Here is a 25212-nt window from a genome sequence, read left to right as displayed (position 1 = left end):
CCCTTCCCCCTCGGTGATTAAAACCAAACATTAACAGCAGCACCATCCAGGAGACATGATTGCTCTTCGATGTTAGCTGTTTGGTATTCTACTCAAAAATGTCAGACACCCTGTCAAGGAGAAGGACCACATCATGTGGCGCCTAGGAGCCCAATCAGAGAGGCAGAGCCACGAAGAGCAAATCACGACTAGCTGGGAGGCAGCACTCGCAAGCCGACCATTGGCTAAAATGGCTCTTTCAGACGGACGGTGAATGAATCCATTCACAAAAAAAGCAGGGCTAGTTTGCAAACAGCCAAACAGTCTACATATTTTTTTTTTTTTGCACTGGATGCATCTGCCAGGGAGACACCCAAGCCCTGAAGCAGATGTGTAGGACATGGCTGGTACAGTTGTGCCCAAGCCCAGCATAGGTGCAGTGAATTCAGGGGGACCAATTCTGCCTCTCTCTGTTTGCAGGCCCTGCCATCCCTCCCAAGGATGTTCAATGCCCTGCTCAGAGAACCTCAGTCTCCTGCCAAACTCCCTGGAGCGGGGCACAGAGCACCAAGGGCCCACAGACCACCGTTGGGGTGTGGTAGGAGACCCTGCTCTTCAGCATTGCACAGATGTCCTGGAAAGGGAGAGGAGCCCTCACAGCAGCCCACACTCCCAGAGCGACGACAGAGCGGACAATGGGAAAGGCTCCTTCCTTGGATCTGGAAGCTGGGGGTCAAGGGCATTACTTTGTGTAACTGCCAGATCTGGGGCATGGTTGCTCATCGAGAGCCTGACTAGGTCAGCCATGTCATGTGCCTTGTTACCTGGTCTTTAGAAACCAGTTATCTCCCCATACTGGAGAGCAGAGAGCAAGGTGACCAGCCAAGATCACTGGATGCCCCCATGAGTTAGGATCTGGACTTTTCCCCCTAGGCAAGTCTTACAAGCCACTACAAAAAGGCAGGGCTTTGGAGCCAATGCTGCAAGAGCTGTCTGGGGGTCCATGGTGACCACTGGAGCTCCCAGGATGGCAATTCCACCAGCTGAGCAGCAGCATGCCCAGTGCACACCATGTTGCAGCTCCTCTGTCTCAGTGGTGGCTGCTGTGGAGGCAGCCTTTGGGAAGGTAGCAGGAGGCAGAGCTGAGCAGCAGGAACGCTGAGAAGGGAAGTAAATGCTGCATCCCTGGGTGCCAGGGCAGGACAGCCTTTGGGAAGCAGGCTCGAGTCTGGGGTGGGAAAAGAGAACAACAGCGAGCTTGTCATGGACGCTAGCTCACTCCGGGGAATCACGTACAGGTGTTCAGGTCTATAGGCTTCTCGGAGGGTTGTGCAAGAGCCATCAGACCCCCTCTGAGGCTGGCTGTGTCCTCAAGCGTTGTCTGGTCTGCTTCCATCCCATTTACTGCCAAAAGACACTTTCTCTCCAGGAGATGGTACTAACAAAGGACTGGGCCTCCAGCCTTGGCTCAGTTTATCTACTTTATTGGGACAGGGACCATATTTCATGCTGGAGCTGAGATTAAGCACTGAGCTGGAGTTGGTGTTCCGCTCTTTGACCGTATTTTAGGAAAGAACCTACTTCTGCCTCCTCCCTTCCCACCAGGAACCACGGCCAACAATCCTCTTGGACGCCTCTTTGAGCCGGAGAAGGCAGCGTGCGGGTCAATGCGTAGCCGTGAAGTTGGGACTTTGCCGCTAATAACGGAGGACGCCGGTGGAGATGGGTGTCGCGCTGTGGTACCAGCAGGAGGGAGTCCTCGGCCGAGCTGTACCAGGCCGTGCCCTCAGCCCCGGCTACCCACCGGCTGCCCTGCGGTCCCTCACCGGGAACACGGGGCTCTCCCTCCTCCCAGGCATTGCCCTGCAAGTGTCCCCAGCGGGGGACAGGCGGCGGTGGACCCCGCCGGCCGTGGCCAGGCCCTCCCTGCCGGGCGCTGCCCCTGAGCCCGAGGCGGGGCGCTATCGCTGCCCCCCTCGCTGGGAGGCCGGGGGGGGACCCTGGGGAGCGGCCGCGGCCGCCCCGCGCTGCGGCAGAGAGGTTTGGGGCGCTGGCCTGCCCCGTCCCCGCGGCCGCCCGTCCCCCTGCCCCATCCCCGGGGCCGGGCCGGGCCGGGCCCACCCGGGGCCGGGCCGGGCCCACCCGGCGCCGCCGCCGCCGCCGCCGCCGCGGGCGCCGTGACCCGGGAGGAGGGCGCCACCTGGCGGCCGCCGCGGGGCCGTGTCCGCCCCGTCCCGCCCGCGGGGTCGCTGCCGCCCGGACCCGCACAGCGGCCCTGCCCCGCCGCCGCCAAACCGGGCTCCGCAGGCTCCTCCCGGACGGCCGCCGCGCCGCGGGTTCCCCGGGCCTGTGGCTGTGCGCGGTGGCGGGCAGCGCCCTCCCGCCTGGGAGGGAGCGCGGCCGGCGGCCTGCCCTTGGGGCCTCGCCGGCCTTCCCGCACCGGCGGCCGCGGGGGGCGACTGGCGGAGCCCCGGCACCCGCGGCAGGGCTCACAGGGAGCAGCCGGCCGTGGGCCCTGCGCTTTGGGCACACCGAAGCCTTTGCCGGGTGGCGCGGTGGCGGAGAGGAGCTGGTCCCGCCAAGGGAGCTGAGCTTCCCCGTGGAGCGGCCAGGGCTCCTGCGGGCCAGACCTTTGAGCCCAGGCTGGAGACGTGTGTTGGAGGCGCAGCAGCTCTCCAGGAAGTGCAGCTTCTCACCAGCCACCACCGACCCCAGGGGTCCCGTTGGGCCACCCCGGCGTTGCTGGAGCTGCCTTTTCCCCTGGCCGCTGCAGCAGCAGTGGCAGCCACTGGCCCGCAAACAGACCCAAGAAATCCAAAGCCCTCCACGACTTTCCTCTGGGCTGAAGTGAATTTGCTCTTTGTGAGGAGCTTTAGCATGCCTTGAATATAAAGGCTTCCTACGGGGACTGACTAAGCAGCCCTCCATCCTCCCGAAGGGAGTGGTGGAAGAGGCACAACCAAAGATACCCTGCGTAGAAGAAAGGAGATATCCTCCGTGAATGCTCTGAGTGAAGTGGGATTCATCTAGGCCCCACCATCTCTTGTTGACTACACGCCGAGTGTCTGTACACAGTTGTTGTCCTGGTCCAGGTCCAGCCCTGTTGTCCAGCTCAGTTACTTCAATAAGCCTTCAAATTGCTTAACAAATACCACACAAATGTTTCAACGCTGAGAATTTGTACTCTGGGCTCAAAATGTGATTTATCTTCATCTATGCCTGCAAGATTTATCAGCCCCAATTTAGGGAATGGCTGCACTCTTTAAAGTGTGGTTCTAGTCAGAAAAACCAACTGGAGTCTCCTCTCAGTGAGTAGGACACAAGGCCAAACCAGAAGGGAAAAACTGAGAAATGTTTTTCTAAAAAAATCCTTGTGTTTTTTGGTCAAAAATTTTGAAGCATGGCTGAATTTAGAAACATTTGACCAACTCTGTAGCAAGCCAGGCGTCAGGAAAGGAATCGTGAAAATTCAGTCAGGTTTTTTCCTCTGTTCTTCATCAAAATTTCATATTCTGATGCCATTTTTCATCAAAAAGTGCTGGCAAGCACTACACAGCACATCTGCCTAAGAAAGGCCATCTGCAAACCTCCACCCCTTTGTAATGCGGATGGGGGATGTCTCCGTGGATACGCACACACAAGAGAATAAGAGCACTTGTTCATGTGCTCTGGGCAAGCCTGCTGAAGCATGGGGTGTGAGGACTTAATCCTGGGTGCAGAGGCGTGCACTGGTAAATATGGCAGTAATTTCTACTAACGAACCCTGCAGACTTGCAGTTCCAGTCATCGCTACTGTGCTTCTTCCTTTCTTCTTGCCGTGACACTGAGCTCCCAAGGGAGGAGGCTGGCTCTGCTACTCCCTGAGAGCCATTGGAGTGAGGCCAGGAAATCCCAATGCCATGGACAGCTTTGGAGAACGTGGAGTCTGCTTTCCTCCTTTGAAAGCCCTTCAATTCCATCTCCAACGTGCAGGCCATGCTCAGAAGGACAGGTCCAAAAAAAAACCCCAACCTCCAACAGGGTAAAACCTCAAACCAGGAAGAGCAGATCAAGAAATACAAGAAGACAGGCCATTAAATAGTTGTCACTAAGATCTAGAGAGGCCAGCATTGGAGCCAGATGACATTAAACGAGATCCATACTGTCAAATGCACCTTGTCTGGAGGTGGGAAGACCCGGAAGATGGGTGCAAAGACCCATGCCAGAAAGGAATAGCAACCAGAACTGGATTTGCTGTTGGCCGGAAACTTTTTCGGACCAAACTTATCTTGAAACTCTATTATTTGTCTATCTGTGCGATTTCCCATCAAATTAAATTGTAGCAAAAGAAGTCATGATGGGGCATTCTAGAGGTTTCCTTCAGAGAGCATCAGAGCCTTTTGACCCCATTTGAACCCCCAGACTCTGCACATTCGGTTTATCATGCTGGTGTGGTTGCCGTGACACAAGGCGAAGAAGGAACCAAAAGGTCCTTTCAGGCTGGATGGTGGGTGTGATCCTTTCCCCATAAGTGCAAGGAGAATGGTTTATTCCTCATCAACTTGTCTGAGTCTGTAAGTATTTCTCCCCCAAAGAAAATCCTTTGCAATTGAGCCTTTTCTGTGCAGTATTTGATGGTGCATAAGAAAAAGGATTTTCCTGCCTGGAGTAGCGTGCTGTTAGATGTTTCTAGCTGTAGCTCTCAGGTTGGAGGTATGGAACAAAAATCTGACCTTTTATGCCCACCATCTTTGAAGCTGGGAGGATCCCGATTTCAATCTCAGCAACAAAGGGCACACGTAAGTCTTGATTTAAAAGGTCTGAAATGACTCTCATCATCTCCTCTGGCTGCCTGTCTCATCCAGCCAGTCTCACCTCATCCCGCCTCACCTGGAGTCAGGCACAGGCAGCTGGATCCCATCCACACCGCCGTCCCGGCCAGCCCGCAGGTGAGATCATCTGGGCCAGATGTCCTGAGGTGGGGGCTCAAGGGGCATTATCCCCCTGTTTGTACCCATGTCACATAGCACGGCCGTGCAGCTGTGCGGTCCCCCAGGCCTGACCCAGCCTGGTTGTCATCCATCCCAGCCACGCGGGCAGCAATACAGGGGTGGGATGAAGTCCCGACCGACTTTCCCGAGGCTGAGCCAGACCCATGATGAGAGAGGAACCTCAGGAGATGCCCTCGTTTCCCCTACCACCATCAGCGATTCATTCTGCAGGCGAAGACCTGAGAGCAACCCCAGCCCACTCTCTGTGGTCCCCATGTCTCACCAGTGACGCCTGGTACCAGCCCTGCTTGTACTCATCCCCTTGGCTACCTCACAGAGGATGCTGAGCAGCTGCCATCCTGCTGTTTCTGTCTCGCGCACCGTTTGGCACCCAGACAGCAAGGGGCTGAGATGATGTGCAGTGACTAGCCTGTGGGGGTTAGCTTGTCATCACCTTTCTGAACAATTCTAACTAAAAAGAGATGATAAGCCACCCACTGGCAGGTGGCTGCCAATGAGCAGAGTCCCTGCGCAGTACTTCTGTCACTTGGAGTGCAGCAGGCAATATGCTCTCCACCAAGGAGCATTAGCTGGCAGTGCGTGTGTTTTTTCCCCAGATGGGGGGGATGGGGGGGTGGATCACAAGTGCAAAAAGTGCTACGGATGCTGACAGCACCTCTGAGACACCAGGTTAAATAAAAGCAGGGTCATGGTATCTGTTATCTCAAGACCTCTCCTGTGCAGGCGGGCATGTCTGGTCAGATGTGAATGATTTAAATCACACCAACAAATGAGATTTCCCCCTTACAGGATGCGTCAGCTTGGCCACTGCTCAATGTGCTCTGAGAATCGCAGTTCAGCATCATAGCCTTGTGCCTTCCGTCAGCAATCTAAGAACTGCAGCCAGGACCGCGCGGGCACCTCCCCGGGACTCCCTGGGCTTGCCATAGGGCTGTCCCTAGGGCGGCTCTTTGCCTTTGGCTTTGTTCAGCATCCCCAGGCCTTTCCTATGAGAGGAGCTGCTGGAAGTGTGAATTTCCGTGCCTCCAGACTGCTAGCCGGAGCACACGCTCTTCAGTAACCACTGGAGAAAACCGCAAGGTCTCATCCCTTGCTGTAGCTGCAAAACCTGCCTCCTTCTCGTTGCTGAGTGTCCTGCTGTGGGTATCTGCAGCTCTCCCATGCCTCCTGGTTAGGAGTAGAGCTCTGGGACCGTGAGGACACTTTCACTTTCACCTGCACATGCATGGGCAGGTTTCGCTCCTATCTGTGCTAGTTCTGCTTTTGGACAAGCCAAGGGACCGTCTGATGAGTTGTTTGGGTGTTTCAGTCCAAAGCCTGGTCCCGGGCTACAACTCCTCCAGGTTTGAGCTGCTTTTGACACATCTGCCGCCCAGGGCTGAGAAGAGGTTCCCAGGCCTGCTCAGAAGAAAACCGTCGCTGCCTGCTTGGCACCAGAGCTTGGACGGGAATTCTCTTGTTTTTCATGAACAGGCTGAGCGGTCAGCACATACCACGAGCAACAGTCAGAGGAGCAATAAATAGCCTACCCAGACCAGAAGGAGACAACCTGTTCAGTCTGGACCGCTCATCCCCTGCGCTGGGCAGAATGACTATTGCTCTGCGTCAAGGTCCCGTGCGTGCTGGGGAAAGAAAGCCTCCGGCCTGGCCCGGACTGCACCGAGTGCATCCTCCAAGAAGAGCCATGGTTACTGCTTTGCTCTGCACGTCCCAAGGATGTGGTAGGCAGCCATCGGGGTTGTCTTTGCTCCAGTGGGACATTTCCCTCCTGCTCCCGAAGCTGTGCCAAGACACGGATGCCATCGCTGCAGGCTGACTGTGGACTGCTCCTCCAGGGCTGGTTCCCGTTTGGGATCACACCCAACCATAGTCCTGCATCCCAACGAAAGACCCAGCTTTGCTTGTTCTCCAGGAAAAGGAACACTTTGAAAATGTTAAGTGTCTGTAACTCATCCCAGGAAAACCCTGTTTTCCCAGATTTTGTTTCTTTGCGGTCTTACACCACTGTAAGGGAGCAGGAGAGGTCCCAAGCAGTCAAGCACAAGGCCGTCACTTAGTGTTTCCCTTTTTCCTCTTTAAGGTCCGCAACAGAAGCGGGCGTGAAGGGTGTTCCTACTGCCACGGGCCAACATTTCCTCCTAGTTACCTCATGCCAAGCATCAAATCTGGAATAACCAGGGGTTGTAAAGTGCTCTGAACCTGAAAAGTGCTAACTAAGAAAATAAAGCACAACACGAGTGTTATTAATAAATGCCAGCCGCTGTTATATAACTCCTAATCATGAGCCGCGTCTTTCGGCCCCCATTGTTCCATTGTCAGGCCCCATTATCTGGGAACTCTTACCCACCGACCACAAGAAATACCCTGGGCTCTGCGGGTTTGCAAACTTTGTTGTTGGAAAGCTTTTCATGCAATTGTTTTTGCTTTGCGCTGTTGCCTTCCTTATTGTACAGATGTGGGTGTGTATCCCAGCCCACACCCTCTGTCTTTTGCCCCAGGATAACTTTGAAAATGAGCTGATCGTCTCAGTGAGTGTTTTTCCTAAGAAATCTCTTTAAAAACAACAACATTCAAACCAAAAAAACCCTTCATTTTCCTGAAGTGAAGCTTGTGCTGGGGAAGGATGCTGGCCTGCAATCCTAGCAGAATAAAGACTGCACTTTATCCTCAGAAGAGACTCCCCGCAGGACTGGCAGTGCCTTAGCCCAGGCCTGGAGGAAGAAGGGAGCGTTGGGGTAACCGGATCTCTGGGACTCGTTTGGAGCAGGGCATCTCTGTGGTTGCAGGGCTGGGCTATCAGTCCTCCCCCACTGGCCTACGAGCTTTCAGCAACGCCACTTCAGCGCTTCTTGTCCTGTTTGCCACAGCCCACGTGAGGTTTCTACCTGGGAGTCAACATGAAGCTCACCTGGTACCAGCACAAGCTCATTAGTGAGTCTCAGCTCTCCTTTACAAGCTAATCCAGATGCGTGCGAAAGTTTTCATGCCCCGATGAGGAGCATGTGGATCTTCGTGGCACCTTCGTGCTGGTCAGTGTGAGATACGCCAGCGTGGGCAGCTCTGCAGGCTGGATCACGGCTGCTGGGGTTGGTTGGGTCGTGGCCGCTCAGGTTAGAAGCGCTGTTGCTTCCCAGGGCTCAGGCTAGAGCTGACCACACCGAAAAATGGCTTTCTGCTCAAAATGAAAAATTTTACTGAACTTTGTCTGGATTTGGAAGAGAAATTATAAATCAAAACCAGAAAACGTTTGGCAAAAAGCTTTTGGTGTTCCGTTTCCGATGCCTGTATTTTCTCTACCAACAACATGTTTTAAAAATCAGTGCATTTTTTTCCTCCTTTCGCTGGAAAACCTGAAATGACACAGGAAGCTAAAAATAGTAACAATACCCAACCAACTCATTGGTGTTTTTCAATGAACTCCAATGCAAACTTCAGTGTTGGCTCGGGCAGGATTTGTTATTTTTCAGACCAGGGCCTGTATTAGGTTCCTGAATATATCCAACCAAAATGGTCTAGAAAAAGCCACCAATCCGTTCTTGAATGGTTTTCTCTGGAGCTCATCCAGCACCTCACACCTTCAGGCAGCAACAACCAGTAGAACACAGTGATGTTCTTGGGATGAGGATGGAGGTGAGGAGCACCCATGGCAGCGCTGCAGCATAACCGCAGCGTGGTCCCCAAGCCTGGGGCTCTGGGCTGGGGTCACCGTCCCTCGCCCTCAGGAGAGATGGGCTCTGGGACACTGTTCTCACAGGACCATCCTTGGTGCCTGCCTCTCCTCCCCAGGTGAGTCCCAGCTCTTCCAGGTGGCTGTCCTCTGGCACGTCCTGTGTTTTGCAGCAAAGGATGGGTGCAGAACATGCATGGCCACCACCAGACATCTTCTTGCCTCCTTCTGCCTGACCAATGCTTTCTCTTTAAGAGGGAGTGAGACGCAAGGCACAGAGGTTGTGTGTGCTGTGCGGGGAGCTGGGGCAACCCAGGAGATCACTCTCTTGGGACCTCTGCATGGCACAGAGACATCTACCTAACAATTGAGGGAATATTTTCCACCCAAAGAATCCATCTCGTGGTCCCCTCTTCATTTGTGACACAAGGGAAAATGTGAAGCAGCCAAGACGCGTGAATCACTGTCCCAAACAACATATAATGAACTCATAAAATCAAAGGCAGGGTTTGTTTCAACCCGTGCTGCCAGGGCTCCTTGGACATTGTCTGGAATGAATTTAAGTTGTTACAAAACTCTCTGTGTCTCTGTGTGTCTCTCTTCCCCCCAACCCCCCAACCCGTCTTTCTTCTCTTCCCCTTCATGCTCTGCTTTCCTATGAGCTCCTTCTCCCTCCTTTTCCTCCAACCTTTCCTCTCCCTCTCCTGCTTTCCTTCTCTCCTCATTCACCCTGGTCCCTCCTCCCCAGTCCTTTGCCCCAGCCCTTCCCCTCGGATCCCTGCTCCCTCCAGCCCTCCCTGTGCCTGGGGGCCAGGTACCCTCACCACTTTCCAGCCAGACTCATTTCCTGGACAGCTTCAGACAAAGACCTTTAGCTGATTCAACAGGACCCATAGCTCCTGCTCTATGGACATGGCCACGCCAAGGGATCCCCTGGGCTCTCCCCCAGCAGAAACTCAGCCCCGCCATCAGCAGAGGCTGGGTGGAGAGATGACCTTCCCAAGCAGTACCTGGGGCTGGAGGAGCACGGCCATGGAGAAGCAGCGTGAACCCCATTGCGAGTGCTCCAGCTGTCTGTAGGCCCAGCAAGCGCCACGCTAGGGGCTGAGGGTGGGGGGCACGCTGGCCCATGCTGGGTGCCGCAATGAGGGGCTTTGGCAATATGGCAGCAGCCATGCTTGGAAAATGCCTGCACACCCCATTTGCACATGCTGGCTTCAGGAGAGCATCGTGCTCCATCCCGCCGCTGCTGGGAGCAGGAACGTGCTCCCCAGTCTCTGCTGGGCATGATGATAATGGCAGTGGCGCAGGCAGCTGGTCCTGGCGGCGCATCAATCTGAGCAGGTGCTCACGCTCCTTCTGCTGCCTCCCAGGAACTGCCCTCATCCCTACAGACCTGACCATGTGCCAGCGCTCCGGAAGAGAGCAAGGAAGCAGGCGCTTAAATCCCACCGCCTCTTCAAAAGAAACAAGGATTTGTTTACATCACGCAAGGCGCTGCTTCTCACAAGTGAGCGTGCTCTGGAGCCTTGCAGAGCCTGCAGGGCACTGCCCGAGGCAGCCTTTGAGCAGAGTCAGTCCCTGCTGCTTTGGGAACCTGTGCTGGCATCTCTGTGCTGCGACTCATGGTCCCACCAGCAGGCTGGGAGAAGAAGGGACCCTGCGCCGTGCCCGGCTGAGCGTCAGATGCATGGCCCGAGCTGCTGAGGCTTTCTGGAATCCCAGCCCAAATCTGCCCAAACACTAAAGGCTGAATTGGTTTGGAGCAAACAAGACGCAAGCCAAACCTCAACCCCAGCCATGCCAGAGCCAGCCTAGCGAGCTGCTCCCGGCTCACACAGGACAGCCTCCATCTGCCAGGCAGGTTTGTGGACCTCTTCCCTTGATGTCTCGCTGGGAACACCCCTGCAGCACCAGGAGCGGGCTGTGCTCCGATTGCAACATCAGCAGCCGCTTTCTGTGGTGAATGCCTGCTTCTCCAGCGCTGCAGACGAGGTTTTATCCACCAGCCGGCACAGCTCAGATTCCTCCAGTGCATGAGGACATCGCCCAGCTCCTCCAGATCCCAGGAGTAAGCCCAAGGTTGGTGAGCAGCTGGAAATTGAGAGCAGACAGGAGTAGGTTCCTCAGCACCTAAAGATGCTGAGGTACCCAATGAGACTTATTAAAAGAGCTCCTTGTCCTAAAGCCAAGGTTTGCTGTGGACTTCAGGCCTGTGCACAGCGTTTGTGTCCCTTAAAAGCAGCACTCGGAGGTCAGATGAGGTGTTTCCAGCAGAAATCTTTGCTCTGCGTCCACATAACCCCGCTCAGCAGAGATGCTGCTAGCAGGCGGCTGTGCTTCCCTCATGGACCCGGCCACGCGTGGAGCATGGTGGTTCTCTGGTGGACCAGGCGTGCAAGACACCGCACAGCACCCTCCCGCTGATGAAAACACAAGTTTAGCTGCAAGCGCCCCGGGGGATGGGTTTTTCATGAATCCAGCGTACCGAGACACCCGCTCCCAGGCTGCTGGAGCCTCTCCCCGCCCAAGCCCCGAACAGCCGGGGATGCTCCGGGGCTGCGGGACCAGCGGCGGGGAAACGGCACCACCTCGCGGCTGCCCGGCCGGGGCCGCGCCGCCTCCGGGACGGATCAGGCCTCGCACCGAGCGGGGACACCTTTGGGGACGGTTCGGGACACGCGTGTCCCTGTGCCTGCTGTGGGGCAGGGACACGCCGGCTGCCGTAGCAGAGCAGGGGGTGACTAGAGAGACAGAATTGTAAGGGTGGGGTGGTGAAATTCTTGAGCCACCGGCACACACAGCCACAATGGTGATGTGGGAGTGGGACTAGTTAAAAAGGAACCGCAGCATGGCTGGAAAGGGCCAAGTTCAGGGCTTGCAGCTCAGAAAGCTGCCAAGAGAGGGAAGGAGGCACAAAATCAATTCCTGACCCCACTAACAGCTGCTGGTCTGGGGACCTGTGGTTAAGCAGGACACGCTCATGGCATTCAGCATTGCCCAGGGCATGTCTTCACTGTGGCAGCCAGCGTGAACAGGGACGTGCCTGTCCCTTCATTATGGGGCAAGGGCAGCTGCCAGGGGATAACATGGAGCTGGAGACATGCTGGAAGAGCAGAACCTGGGGTTCCTGCGGAGCTGCAGCTTGCTGGGAGAACAGAGGGTGTTTGGGGAGGTGTTGCACATCTTACCTGGCCTCTGCACCCTCCTCCCGCAGCATCCCCCCAGCCCACGGCTGGGAAGGGCGATGGCACCAGCACAGACTGTTGCGGGTCCAGCATCCCTCCAGCCTCCCCCCAGCTCCATCTCGCTGGGGAAGCTGCAGGGCAGGTTGGCCCTCGGTCTGCCCCAGCTTGGTCTTGTGCTATTAGCTAAAGCTCCAGCACCGCGCCTGACCTGTGCGATGTTAATGTACAGCATTCTCTGAGTGGGGTGGGCAGGGTCGGGGCATGGACAAATCCATGTAACGTCACTCTGCAGTGGCGTTATATGTTGGATGGTGCAGTGATGGTGCACCTTGTTTCTTTTTCCCAAGCCACATTCATTGCACACCTTTCAGCCAGCAGTCCCTGTCCTCACCAGTGTCTGCCTCTCATGTTGGCTTATGCTTGGAAACAGGTATTTATGTCAGTGGTGAAATGACTCATGTATAAATAAGACTCGATCCCCAGATGCTCAGCTTTCCCCTGACAGACTGCAAAGTCTCTGTCTGTCTGTGTTTTTCCCCATGGCAATGTCATGCCCATTTCACGCTGGCTCATAGGGGCATCCAGACTTGAAAAACTCATTGACCCTCCTGGGTGGCAGAGAAAAGTCATTATGGCACAGAGCAGTGCTGCCGGTGCCCAGGAAAGGCTCCTCTGGGCTGCCCCAGTACCCCCACGGTGCTCGGACCCCGGGCACTGCCTGCACCTGGACCCCAGGGTGGGCAGGCGGATGGGAGGTCTCAGTTCTCCAGCTGTGCAGAGGAAGGACCCAAATGCACCATGGTCGTGCTGCACCTGCAGGAAAGCTGGTGGTGAGTGGGAGGCTGAGGGCTGGAGGGGACAGACCCCACAGGCTGCTGAGCCACAGGCGAGCCTCGAGCTGCTGGTGTGATGGAGCAGTGGCAGGATGGCTTGTGCAAAGCACACCCAATGGGGCAGCGCCTTTGTACCTCTCTGCATGTCCTGGGAAGAGCACGTTTCAGTTCCTGGGGACAGCTGGGGTGACCTGCACTCCAGAAGAAACTGGGTGTGGGGACAGGCTCTAGACACAGCGTGGGAAGGGAGATGTGTCTGTCAGGAGACTGGCAGCCTGGCAAAGGAAGCAGGGGAGGTGTCCTTTGAAGAGTAAATGGCACAGAAAGAGGGGAAACATGAGAATCATGGGATCACCCTGAAGACAACCCAGTGGCTAAAATGCACTGGAGCAGGGACCTGCTGGGACCAGCCAAAGGAAAAAGTCTTCCCTTCTGGTAGCAAACCTCTTCCTTCTCCAGTGAAGAGATTAAAGAAGGACTCAGGGAAGGTGGTAAATGGTGTTTTCCCCCACCAGCAAGGTGGCAGGAGCCTGCCTGGGAACACAAATCATAGAATCATAGAATGGTTTGGGTCGGAAGGGACATTCAAAGGCCATCTAGTCCAACCCTCCTGCAATAGGCAGGGACACTTTCAACTCAAGCAGGTTGCCCAGAGCCCCGTCCAACCTGTCCTGGAATGTTTCCAGGGATGGGGCATCTACCACCTCTCTGGGCAACCTGGGCCAATGTCTCACCACCCTCAGCATAAAATTTCTTCCTTATAGCCAGTCTAAATCTTCCCTCTTTTAGTTTAAAACCATTTCCCCCTCTCCTTTTGCTACAGGCCCTGCTAAAAAGTCTGTCCCCATCTTTCTTATAAGCCGAGCGGGTGCCGCTGGGGCGGGCGGTGCGGGGCCAGCCCGGCAGAGGGCAAGCGAGGGCCGCGCATCGCCCCGCCGCTGCCGGGCACCGGGGAAGCCCGAGGTGCCGCTGGTCCCGAGCTCGCCGCCGGCAAAAAGCAAAGGCCAAGCAAGTCCCCTGCAGGAGGGGACCGGCCGTGAGTCCTCGTTGCGGGAGGGGATGTGAGATACCGGCTGCAGAGAAGGTGAGAGAGTTGGGATTGTTGAGCCTGGAGGAGAGAAGGCACCGTACTGCCGCTTTTCAATATATGCACCATATATATATGGGGATATAACCAAGATGGAGTGAGACTTTTTACCCATCTCCTGTAGCAACAGGACAAGGGGCAATGGTTTTAAACTGACAGAGAGTAGGATTGGACATAGAGGGTAGGTTTAGATTAGACATAAGGAAGAAATTATTTACTATGAGGGTGGTGAGACACTGGAACAGGTTGCCCAGAGAAGTTGTGAATGTCCCATCATTGGGAGTGTTCAAGGTCGGGTTGGATGGGGCTTTGAGCAACCTCATCTAGTGAAAGATGTCCCTGCAGAGGTGTTGGACTAGATGATCTTTTAAAAGTCCCTTCAACCCAAACCATTCTGTGATTCTGTATCTGCCCCAGCTGACTCGGTGCTGGAGCCACAACTTTTGCTCCAACAGCTCATGGATGTCTGTGTCCTTCCAGCAATCCATCGTTAAATGAGAAGCCTGGCTATTGCCAGACATCATGCCTTCATGTGGCACAAGGAGCAGGAATGAATGTGCACGCAGAACAGGAGCTTGCAGGGAGCAGTTTCCTGCAGCCACCAGGGTGACAGAAACCACACAGTGCATTCACCCTCTCCTCCTCCCAGCCCTCGTGAATTTGTCCAGGAATTAGTGCAATGTGGTGAGCATTGGGTAGCCAGTTCATGGTAATGTTGAAATGCCAAGGAACACCCAGCAGGGTCTCAGCAGTCTGATTCCTACTACAGTGAGTGTCCCATCCCTGCTGATGTCCTCAGCATGCCCCTGTTTGCCAAACCCAGATTCACATTTTTCTCTTGGGCTCTCCATCCTGCAAAGAGGGAATGTGCAGGGAACAGTGGAGACAGTTTCTGCCCTTCTCACCTGGGCTTTCACTGATGTGAGGCTTGTGGACACCAGCCCCAGGACTTGACTGTATGGTGGCCAACACCTTCAGTGTCACGCTAGGGTTCCCAGACAGGGGGTCTGACACCAACTTCTGAGTGTGAGAACAGCAGCCCCGAGGTGGTGGTGACACAGTTTCCCTGGATTAGCCAGGCCAGGGCAGCTCAGAACCATGGCTCATATCCATGGTAGTCCTTTTGCTTTCTGGTGAGGAAAACACCTTCAGGTCCATCCCTGGGACAACTCCTGCTTTGTGTCACCTCAGGATCGTGGAGCTGTATCCCCTTCTGCCCCCTTGCCTCGGTCATCCCAGCCTGTTCTCAGCCTCATGCACAGTCCTGCACTTTCCCAACCATCACTGTCCTCACTCTGCCCCACGCTCCCATCCAGCGCCAAGCAAGGCAAACACTGGCCCTGCACTTGCTTTCCCTCTGGGATCTGTATCTGCACTGCTGGCACTTTGTGGCTTGTGCCTCGGCCTCCTGGCTCTCCAAATGCACGAGTGTCCCTGAGAGAGACAGTGAGGCTGCAGGACACCCACAGCATTGGATGTAAAGAGCGTTGGGGTTCCCCTGTCCATGGCCTGGGTCTCCTCTGCCCTGTCACCTGGTGGTTTTGCCCTTGTTTATCCACGTCCCTGCTGCTGGAGTAGGGGGAAAACGCATTTTGTGCAACCAGCCTGAGAGCGGCAAACAGCATTTCCCCAGGGACTCGTGGCCAGCTGGGGTCTCCTCCTTCAGCAAGCATCTGCCAGCCGGCTGGGGAGAGCGCTTCTCCTGCAACCTGCTGCCCTGGAGCAACAGGATGTGGGTAACCAGGGGTCCTCCGGGAGCAGGGCCATGTGTGGTGGGGCCCTTGGATGTACCCGGTGAGCACCGTGCCTGCACCTTGCCCTTCTCCACACGTCCGGTACCTTCCTCAGTCCTCACATCCATTGCAAGGACAGCTATGGGAAGGATGTTCCCCAGGCCAAGCTGGGAGATGTGGGGGCTGCAGTGCTGTGAACACAACCCGAATGAGCGAGGGGATCCAGGACCAGGTTTTCTGCTGTCCCCAGTTGCCTCACACAAACGCTCATTAAATTAGTTTCACCTTTTTTCCTGCCCCTCTCGCAGGTGGCCTGTGGATATTGGGGGGCAGACCCTCCTGGGGAAGCCCGCAGGCAGCCTCTCGCAGTGGAAAATGCCCCTGTTTCTCTCTCCCCCGCTGACCAAAAATCAGAGGCCAAGGCCGGCCCCGGTGCAGCAGCACGTGAAAAGCCCCCACATCACGGGATGGAGCAGAGACTCCAACCTCCTCCGTAAGAGGAGGCTGCTCCCCGCCTGGTAAATCCCTCATTTCTTCTGCTTTGGGAAGCAGGGGGAGGATTATCGTCTGCCTTCTTGCGGCACCGGCTGAGCCCTTGGCGTGCAGGGCTGCCGCCCCGCCGTGACGGACCGGGATGACGGACACGCATTGGGCAATGCCAATCCCGGGGGTCGCGGTGGGTCTGGCCGGGCGGCAGGTGGGAGCCCGCCGCCACCGGGACCCCCGCGAACTCCCCGACGGGGAGGGCTGCCGGCCGGTGGGGCGGCCCCTTCCTCCCCTCCCGGCCCGCTCGGCCGCTGGCCCCTTCCCGCTCGGCTGCCGGCGGGGCGGCCGCGGCGGCGGGAGGGCGGAGGCAGGGCTGGCAGCGCCGCGGCGGGCGGCGCACACACGCACACACACCTCCCTGCATGTGATTAAATGGCTCGAAATCTGCTTCTGATTTCCTCGGGGAGGTGACTTTTCCCTTCTTTTCAACCCGGGATTTATTGGAGCCTTTTTACTCCGCTTCCAGGCAGCGGTCGGGGCTCAGTTTCTCCACTTCTTGCTTTTCTTTTTTTTTTTTTAAATATAATTTTTTGCTTGTTTGTTTTTCCCTTTCCTCTCCTTTTTTCCCTTCCCTCCTTCCCTGTCGCCTCCCTCCCGCAGCCGGAGCAGCCGCGGGCGGTGCGGCGGAGCGGGCGGGAGCACGGCCGGCTGCGGGCACGGCGCTGGGGACCCGCCCGCACCGCCGGGAGCAGCACTCCCGCTTTGCACTATTTCCCCTTATTTTGCTTTCTCTTTTCCTCCCCGTTCTTCCCTGGCAATTTGTTATTATTGCTTTTTTGCTTTTTTTCCCTTTTTTTTTTTTTTGTTTTCTGTGTTGCAATCAGCCAAGGGAAGGGGGAGCTGCCCCCCCCACCCCCCCGCCCGCCCTGCTGCTGCTGCTGCTGCTGCTGCTGCGGCGGCGGCCCCGGCTCCTCTCGCCGCCGCCACCCCGGACCTGCCGCCCGGACCGACCCCGCTACCTGCCCGGCCGCGGTAAGCTGCTCCTCCAACTTCCCGGCGCTGCCGGCCCCGGCCGAGCGGCTCCCCGCTCTCCTCCCCACCGCTCCCTCCCGCCTTGCCTTTTATTCCTCCCTCTTCCCCCCCCACACCCTCCCTTTATTTCCCTTTCCATCCTTTCACCGCCGAAATCGGGACCTCCCCGCGGCGGGGCCGGGAGTGCCGCCCGCCCGCCCGCAGCCGGGCACGGCCGAGCTCCGCTCCCGGCCCCGCCGGCGGCTCCGCGCTTTGTCCCGGCCCGGCTCGCTGCCACCGCCCCGCCGGAGCCGCCGGGGGGACGCGGGGGTGCTCGGCGCTGTGCGAAGCCTCGCGGTGTCGCACACCCCCCCTCCCCCTCCCGGCGGTACCGGAGCCCCCCGAGGCGCTGAGCCCCGGTGCGGGCAGCGGCGGGAGCCCTGCCAGGCTGCGGCCCGCGCTGCCAGCTCCGGCTGACCGGGCACGGGGCACACACGTGCTTTCCCCTGCCCGCAGCTCCACCCGAGGCCTTTATCCCCTGGGATGGTCTCCACCAGCACAAAGCCACCGGGTGCCTTGGCAGGGTGGCTTCGTCCTTGCCACCAACCAAGGTTTGGGGCCATCGTTGGTCCCTTCCCAGCACGGCCACCTCAGAGAGACCCTTCTGAGGGGCGACTCGGAGGGTAGGTTCCCTCTGGAAATTGCTCCCGTACAGTGCGCTCGGCTGCGTTGCAGCCCTGGGGCCAGGCTGGGTGAGACCCCTCAGACCCCCAGCACCCTGCCCCAAGCCACGGCTGGGGTGGGAGTTGGTAGTTCTGGCTGGGGCATGTGCAAGCAGGCTGTGGCACAGGGAGAAGGGAAGCTGGGCTGTGTTTGGTGGGTTTGCTTTTCCTTTTCTCTCTCAGAGCTCCTGAATCCTCATTTCTTCAAAACGCTGTCCCTCCCCCAGCTTCCCTGGCCCGCTGGAGAGTGGGTGGATGGAAATACCTTTCTTAGAATAAGGAATAACTGGCGTGATGGGAGACATGGTGCTCAGCAGTCTGCTGCCTCGCTTGGCTCTCGCCAAGCAGGGTGGGTGAGGAAGGCCCCATGGGCAGGAGCAGGAGCTCCTCTGGCAGCGCGATGATCGTGCCGCCTGGCCACTCAGCCAGGCAGTGCCGGTGCAGGGACTCTCCTCTCTTGGGTGAGCTCACCCTGAGAACGTATGGGATGTAAGCCAGGCTGAGCATCCTCACGTCCGTCTGTGCCGTTGGTAGTCAGGCTGAGATGACACTGAGTGTAGACCTGGATGAGCAAACCCCAGACGGCTGGAAGTGACACAGATCCTTCTTCTCTGGCTGAGCTCCCTGTTGCCTGCTCTCCAAGGCCTTCTCGTGGAGAAGCTGGAGCTCCCTGTAACTGGTGCAGCAGGGATGTGGCTTGAGCCGTGCTCCAAAAACACCCTCCAAGGCATATGGATGGATGGAGGGCACCTTTTTTTTTTCTTTTTTTTTTTTTCTGCAATATTCCATTTATAAAATAGAGGGAGCTGCTGTGCTTTTCTGGCCACCTGGTTGGAGCGAGCTGGTGTGGGGACAGGAGGTCCAGCAGTCCAAGCGCAGGGTGGGCTGCGGGGAGTCCCAACATCCCTTCCTCCTTCATCTGCGCGTGGAAGGAGGAAGGCGAGTCAGGTCCATGCAGAGAAGGTGACTTTAATGCCGGGTTGGGAAGGAGCCAAGGTGAGTCTGCAGCCTGGGGAAGAAAGAAGCCAGGCCCAGGGATGCAGCTGATGGCACTGTGGCCTGAAGTGAGGAGCCCACCGGGAGTGTAAGCTGCTGAGAGCCTGGGCTGAGGGACTTTGCTGCTGCTCCCTGGGCTCCAGAACCTGGTGTCTTCAGCCTGGGCTGGCTGGAGCAGATGTCCCACCTTGGGTGGCAGCTAGTGGAGGTGCGGGTCTGAGCAGGCTTTCCCAGCCCTGAAGGAGGTAAGCATCGGCACAGACCTTGGGGCATGTACTGAGATGGCTTCGTCTTCCATCAGCAGGGAAGCAACCCGCCGTGCCGAGGGTGTCCGCGGCACCTCTACCTCCTGTTCCCCCACCCTGTTAGTCAGGCCCTGCTCCATAAGGAAGCAATTATTTTGTGCCCCCACGAGCCCCTCCCTGAGCCTGCGCAGGACACTTGCGCTCAGTATGGAAACGCGACAGATTTTCCATATTCCGCTTTGCCCCGTGATGTTTAAAAACGTACGTGACGGCCTCTTCCAAATGCTGCAGACTTGGCTGGCACTCAAGCAATAACAGGCTGTGTGACACCAGGGGCATGAAATATCGTACCAATAGCCAGAGAGGAGGGGGGAAAAAAATGAGATGTCAAAGTGCAGCATGTTTCCGGCCCCGTTGTCGTGAGCCATCCTCTACCCTATGTGAGAGATCTTTCAAAGCTGGCCAAATGTTGTCATCTCTGAATACCATTTTAAATATTCATCCAGACTATTTTCAACATCTGTGCCCGGCATGTTGTGAAAAGGCAACAAGGGACGTTATGGAAACCAGATCACTTTATTCCCATATGGAGTGGAAAGGGGTTGAAGCAACGAAGACTTCTGGGCCAGGACCACGCGAGTCCCGTGCAGCCACTGGGAGCAGCGGGAGGAAAACCCTTTGCATCCTGCGGGATGCTCCCGGGAGCAGTTGACGGAGCCCAGCGGTGTGGCAGGAGTGTGCCAAGGGGTTCGGGGAGCTGGGGTGGGATTAGAGTTGGGTAAAGCAACAAGTCAAGCAGTAGTAGAGGTTAATAAATAGGGTGGCATTGAGGCAGACATGCTTTCTGCTCCCGCAAGGCCAGGGGCTCCAGATGCCTCCTTGACTTGGGAGCACGAGGAGGAAATCTCCAGCTTGCGCTGGCCACGGGATGCAACAGAGTGTTGGTGCAGCAAAATAGATGGAGCCCCGCAGTGCGGAGGTGATACCGTGCTTAAATCTCCCCTCCCGGGAGCGGGACCAGCTCTACCCAGGGCTGCTGGGGAGCGGAGTGGGCACGGGGGACCCAGCACAGCAGGATGCCCCTGTGGGACGTCGATCCCTCTTTCTTCCCATGGGCAGCGTGGCTCATGGATTACCGAAATGGGTGAGTGGGGATGCATCCGAGCATCCAGCCTTTGACAGCTCCGTGCACATGGTTGAGTCGCCTGGGGACTGTTTGCTTCACGGTAGATTTCTTTTTTTTTTTTTTTTTTGGGTTGTTTTCGATAACCTAGGGAATCTGGGCTCCGTTTCTGCCTTTTGTAACGTCAGGCTGCAACTAATTCAAGCCAGGCCAGATTCTGACCACAGGTATGCCAGTGTAAATTTGAATGGAGTCACTTACGTCTTGGTTTGGCCCGATCTGAATGGAGTTACTTCTGGCTGATGCCAAAGGGGCTGAGGTCAGAATCTGGCCCATCCTTTCCTGCGCGCAGTGTAATTTGTATGCGTCTCCTGGCACCGCTGGGGTATCGTATGGCTTGTGTAATGCTGGCTCTGGCCTGCCAGAGTGCATTGCAATATCTATCGCCGGGAGTGCTTGCTGCAGGAAGAAGCTGCCCTGTAATTGCCCGCATGAGCTGCGCGTACTTCGGGGAGCAGGGGCTGAAAGCCCGAGGGGCTGCGCAGAGCAGTCGGCTCCATGGATGTGGGTCTGTATGCTCTTGGAAGCTTCTGATATTTAAATATCAGAAGAGAGGAGGGAGCTCATAAAGAAAAGCGAGGCATCTCCTTGGTGCCATTAGCTGCATCCCAAGTGGGCACTGGTTGCTCCATTAGCAGCTGGGAAGGTGATTACCACTGCCCACCCGCCGCATCCCTCCGGCTTCTCCCCACCACGTACGCTCCCTCCCACTGGAAAGTCGAGCCCAGTCCCAGCGCCTTGGCTGCGTGGGGTTTTTCCTTTCATTTTAAATACTTCTTGGTTGTGTTTTTTTGTCCCAGCGACACATGGAATGATTTATCCACGGACGGAGCACGGTTTGGTCCTGATGCATTCTGCTTGTTGGGCGGCGGGAGGAAAGCATGCATCCCCCAGCTGGCATCGGTGCGGTGGGCGAGGGACCGGTGCCCGCCGAGGGGAGGGAGGTTGTGGGGACCACGGCAGCTCCCCATTCATGGGGCTGGGGCAGATCTGCAGTGGGTCGCCCCCACAGCACATGTGGCAAGGGAGTGGGGATGCTGTCATTAGAAAGGGCCCATAACAAGGTGGGAACGTGTGTGGTCCAGTAACAGATGCATCCCGGTTAAGGGACTCGCTCTCATCATCTGCTCTGAGCTTTGGGTCCCCTCCTGTCCCACCAGTGCCCTCCTGCTTGGAGGGCACCTGAGCTACTGGTGGGCTTTACTGGGGATGGCACAGCTCAGGGATGAGCAGTCCTCATGGATCGGCCCTATCTGAGCACTTTGGATCCAGTTGCTGGATGCCCTCAAGTTCTCGGGTCCTTTGGTCCTTCCTGGGCTTTTCTGCCCCCTGCTACATGGCTGTGCCATGCCATGAGGAGCCTTTTGATGCCCTATGAGGGTGGGTGGCTCCATCCCTGTCCTGTGCTGGCACCCAGGACCTCATCCCCATGCACAGGGTGATGCAGCACTTTGTGGGGCCCAGGCATCCCCATCCTAACAGGTTCTGAGTAAGGCCATGGCCTGTCCCTGGGGGATGTGAGCACCCCACATACCATGCTGCCCTGGCCCGGAGGAGAAACCCAGCCCACTGCACCATGCCAACGGCATTGGAGAGGACCCAGGGGAGCGGCACACGTCCTTGGCAAGGAGGGAAGCACCATTTCCCTGCCATCCCTCGGGGCTTTCCCCTTCCCCTCCCCAGCAGCGCCGGCTGCTTGGCTTTAGCTGTGGCCTGCCCTCAAAACCCACGGTTTTCAGTGGCCGGGCTGCGATGGAGCACTGCTTGGGCGGCTCACACCTTCCCCCTCTGCTTTAATTAGAGAAGGCTGATCCTGCGCCGCAAAGGTCCTGGGATCAAATCTGGCTAATAACCCCCTCCCCTCCCGCCCTGTGTTGTTCCACTTAATCCTGTAATTACCTCTGCAAAGCTGCCACTGCCCCGGTCTGCTGGGTGGTGACCCTGGGCCTGCCGTCGGCACCAGCATCCGTATTTGGGGAAGTTTGCTCTCTTTGCCCTGGCTCATGTGCTGCACCTGCCTCATGTGTTCAATTCTGGGGACCAAGCACTCACCCGATGGCTTGGCATCAGGAGACCCAGAGCTCTGGGCAAGTAGCTGTGCCCAGCATCGCTCTCGGCAGCGACGTCTCCCAGGAAGGAGAACCCACAGCGGGCTGGAGCATCGCCCCAACAAGCCTCCTGCAAGGCGGGGAAACGCCACTGGTCGCCTTGGGAAGCGTGTTGCTGTAGGGAGAAGGGGTGTGGAGGCGTTGGATGCAGTAGCTAATTTTTTTAAAGCACTTCTGAAGCGCTACGTCGGCGTGACTTCCTTCCAAACCGCACGGCTGTTAGCATTCCCCAAGCGGAGGAGTGAGGAAATCGCCCACCTCAAAAATGCAGCCGCTTCTGGGGAGGAGCCGGGAGGGCGGCCGCTTCCTCGGGAAGGGTGAGCCCTGCCACCATGTCCCCCCAGCCCCGCCAGAGATGGTGGTGGCCAGGAGCTGCCGGCCACCCGAGAGCCTCTCTGGGGACACCTTCAGGATGCCATCCCTGGGAGATGCACCCGGTTGCTTATGTCCCTCCAGGCGGGTGCTGGTCTGGATTCGGCGCTGAGAGGCTCGTCCCATCGCTCCCTGCTTAATCAGCAGCGTCTCCATTTGATCTGAACCGGGAGCAGCGAAGATGGAAGTGAAAAGGGGGGGCAGATGGGGGCCGGGGAGGGAAATACCCACTCCCGGGCCTCTCTGGCAGCTTGCCGGCAGTCCCGGGGTCACACTGAATATGCATAAAAGGGAGCAGATTGCAGCTTGCCGTCCTCTCCGATATGGAGGTGAGGCCCGCGGAGACCACCGGCCCCGGCTCTCTTTCAGTGGGATAATGGGGTGAGCCGAGCGCGGAGCGTGCGTGCCTGTGTGTGGTCTGGTGGATGATAATGATTTCCATTCATGCCCTGCCTCCGCAGCGCCGATGTGCCGCTGGGCGAGCGTTGGCTCCCCGGCAGGAGCAGAGCCCCCAAAAGTCGGGCACCGAATCTCTGGGCTTGTGCGTTGGCATGGCTGGTGGGAGGGACGGAGTTTCCCATCAGGGCAGGGAGGATGGACAGGAGATGCTCGTTCCCCGTGTGTCCCAAAAGCAGCAGTAACCCCAGCCCTGGTCCCAGCCCTGCTGCCCCAGCGCTGCCCATAACACCTTCGCCTCTGGGCTCTCCCCTTGCTGCTGTTGGGTGTTGCTGCTGTCTCTCTCCCCTGGGCAGGGACCTCCCAACACCTTGGTGACTTACCAAATGGGAAATTAAAAGGCCTTTGCAGGTGGCACGCCTGAGCACGTCCCTACTCCTGTCCCTTTACTGCCATGTGGCAGGAAGTGGTGGGTGGAGGAGACTTCTCTTTGGCAGGGTTCAGCCTTGTCGGATGCACCCTGAGTCACCCCTGGGTGGATGGATGCAGCTGCTGAGGCATCCCCAGGACTTTCTCCTCTCTCCTCCCAGTGTAGAGGTCTTCCCACAGGGTTGTCCCCATGCTACGTGCTGCCCCGGGGCTGGTGGGATGGGAGGTGATGGTGGCTGCACCCAGCTGGGTCCCTCTCTGTGGGGTGTGCGGTGGGATGGGGATGACGGCGGGGCTGGCAGCATCACTGGATTGGAGGAGCTGTGCTGAGTGTCCGCAGGTATGCGCGTGGCCAGGGCTCACCAGGCATTGCAGCCTGTCAGCATTTCACAGCCCGCAGTGCCGGGTGGGAGTACAGGAGTGGGGCTCTGCCTGTGGGCTGGCAGGGGCTCTGCTTCACTGCCTGCTGCTTGTCACCAGGCAGTGGTGACACTGGGGATGGTTCCATCGGGATTGCGTTGGGGGGGTTAACCAGCCACTGCCTTTGCTCAACAGCTCCTGGATAGGCAGACTCAGGGGAGCTCGCCCAGGAGGCAGCTGCCTGCAATGGGGCCGGGGCTCCCCAGGGGTTGCTCTTCACAGCTTGGTGCTTGTGGCATGGTGCTTCCTCTGCTGCGGTGGCTGCTGCGTTCCTGCATGCCATACTCCTCGAGTAGGGACTTCCCGGTGCTTTGGGTGCTCCAGGGACAGCATCCCTTGTCTTGCTGCCTGCCCAGCCATCGAGCCATAGGCTGACATGTCCCCGAAAAGCTCTGCAGCACTGCCGGGTAGCGGGGGATGCAGAGACCACCAAGGGAGCCACCAATTTTTCAGCAGTGAACATCTCCTTTTCCATCAGCAGAGGATTAAGCAGTGAGGAAACAGCACAGAGGTGGCAGGGCCAGGATTTGTTCTGGGGGAGTTGTCCAGGGATGGGCTGAGACCCCTGTCCCCGCTCCCCCCTCGGTGGGCACGGGTTCTGGTGCTGGCTGCCCGGCTGAGCGTGGCTGGGAAGGGAGGAGCTTCCCCCCATTAGTGGTTTGGCAGCCTGGAAAGAGGCAGCTTTCTTCCACAGCCACGGCTCCGTTTTTTTGGCAAAAGGGGAAAAAAAAAACCCAACAACAAAAAAATCCTGGATTATTTGAAACAGGCTTTCCCCTGCCAGCCTCCTTTGGCCGGAGTGGGCAGTTGGACAGGCAGGAGCGGGGTTGGGGGCTGTAGATGGGCAGCATCTGCTGGGTCATGCTGCCAGCGCCGGGCTTTGTTCCTCAGAGCGAAGTGCAAAACCCAAGTCATCCCATAAGGGTTTTCTAGTGGGAGAGGGGATGATGGGGGGGATCCCCTCTGCCTGCCCTGGCTGTGGCACAGGCTGGTGGAGGCCGGAGAACCTGGCTTGTTGGCTGGGACGGGCAGCAGCTCATGGGATGGCAGGGCTGATGCCATCCTCCCAGCCGGGCAGCTCAGGGGTCTACGGCCAGCTGGAGCACCCGGGGCCCTTCTCCAGTGAATGGGTGAGCTGGAGTGGCTGGCGCGATGCTCAGGATGGGGCGTGGCTGATCTGCAGCTTGCGGGGGGTGCTCCTGCTGCAGCCAGAGCTGGCAGGAGGGGACGTGACCTCCAGTCCCTCTTCCACCCTCCAAGCCAGAAGTGCAGGAGATGGGCCGTGTCCCCTGGGAGCCACCCAGCGTCCCCTGGCGCTGTGCTGTGGCTGCCAGGAGAGAGGCCCAGCCAAGCCCTGCATTTGGTC

The 25212-nt window shown here is 57.6% G+C and overlaps 1 protein-coding gene across 3 annotated transcripts in view; it reads left to right on the top strand.

The window, feature by feature from the left end:
- The first annotated feature begins 16345 nt into the window (after positions 1 to 16345).
- The window catches only part of NTN3 (netrin 3), a 36117-nt gene continuing 27250 nt past the window's right edge, over positions 16346 to 25212 (top strand). The window contains exon 1 of one of the 3 annotated variants that reach the window (XM_074598464.1): positions 16346 to 16996. Coding sequence is in view for 1 of the 3 variants with exons in the window: in XM_074598463.1 (XP_074454564.1) it covers positions 22783 to 22930 (148 nt within the window). In the remaining 2 variants the exon portion in view is untranslated. Of the gene's footprint in view, positions 16997 to 22508; positions 22983 to 25212 lie in introns of those variants that run through there. The other 2 variants (XM_074598463.1, XM_074598465.1) reach the window with 2 other exon arrangements.

Source organism: Larus michahellis, chromosome 8, assembly GCF_964199755.1.
Source record: "Larus michahellis chromosome 8, bLarMic1.1, whole genome shotgun sequence".
Taxonomy (NCBI): domain Eukaryota; kingdom Metazoa; phylum Chordata; class Aves; order Charadriiformes; family Laridae; genus Larus; species Larus michahellis.
Note: the sequence above shows the minus strand (reverse complement) of the source record. Positions and strands in the feature narration are given on the sequence as shown.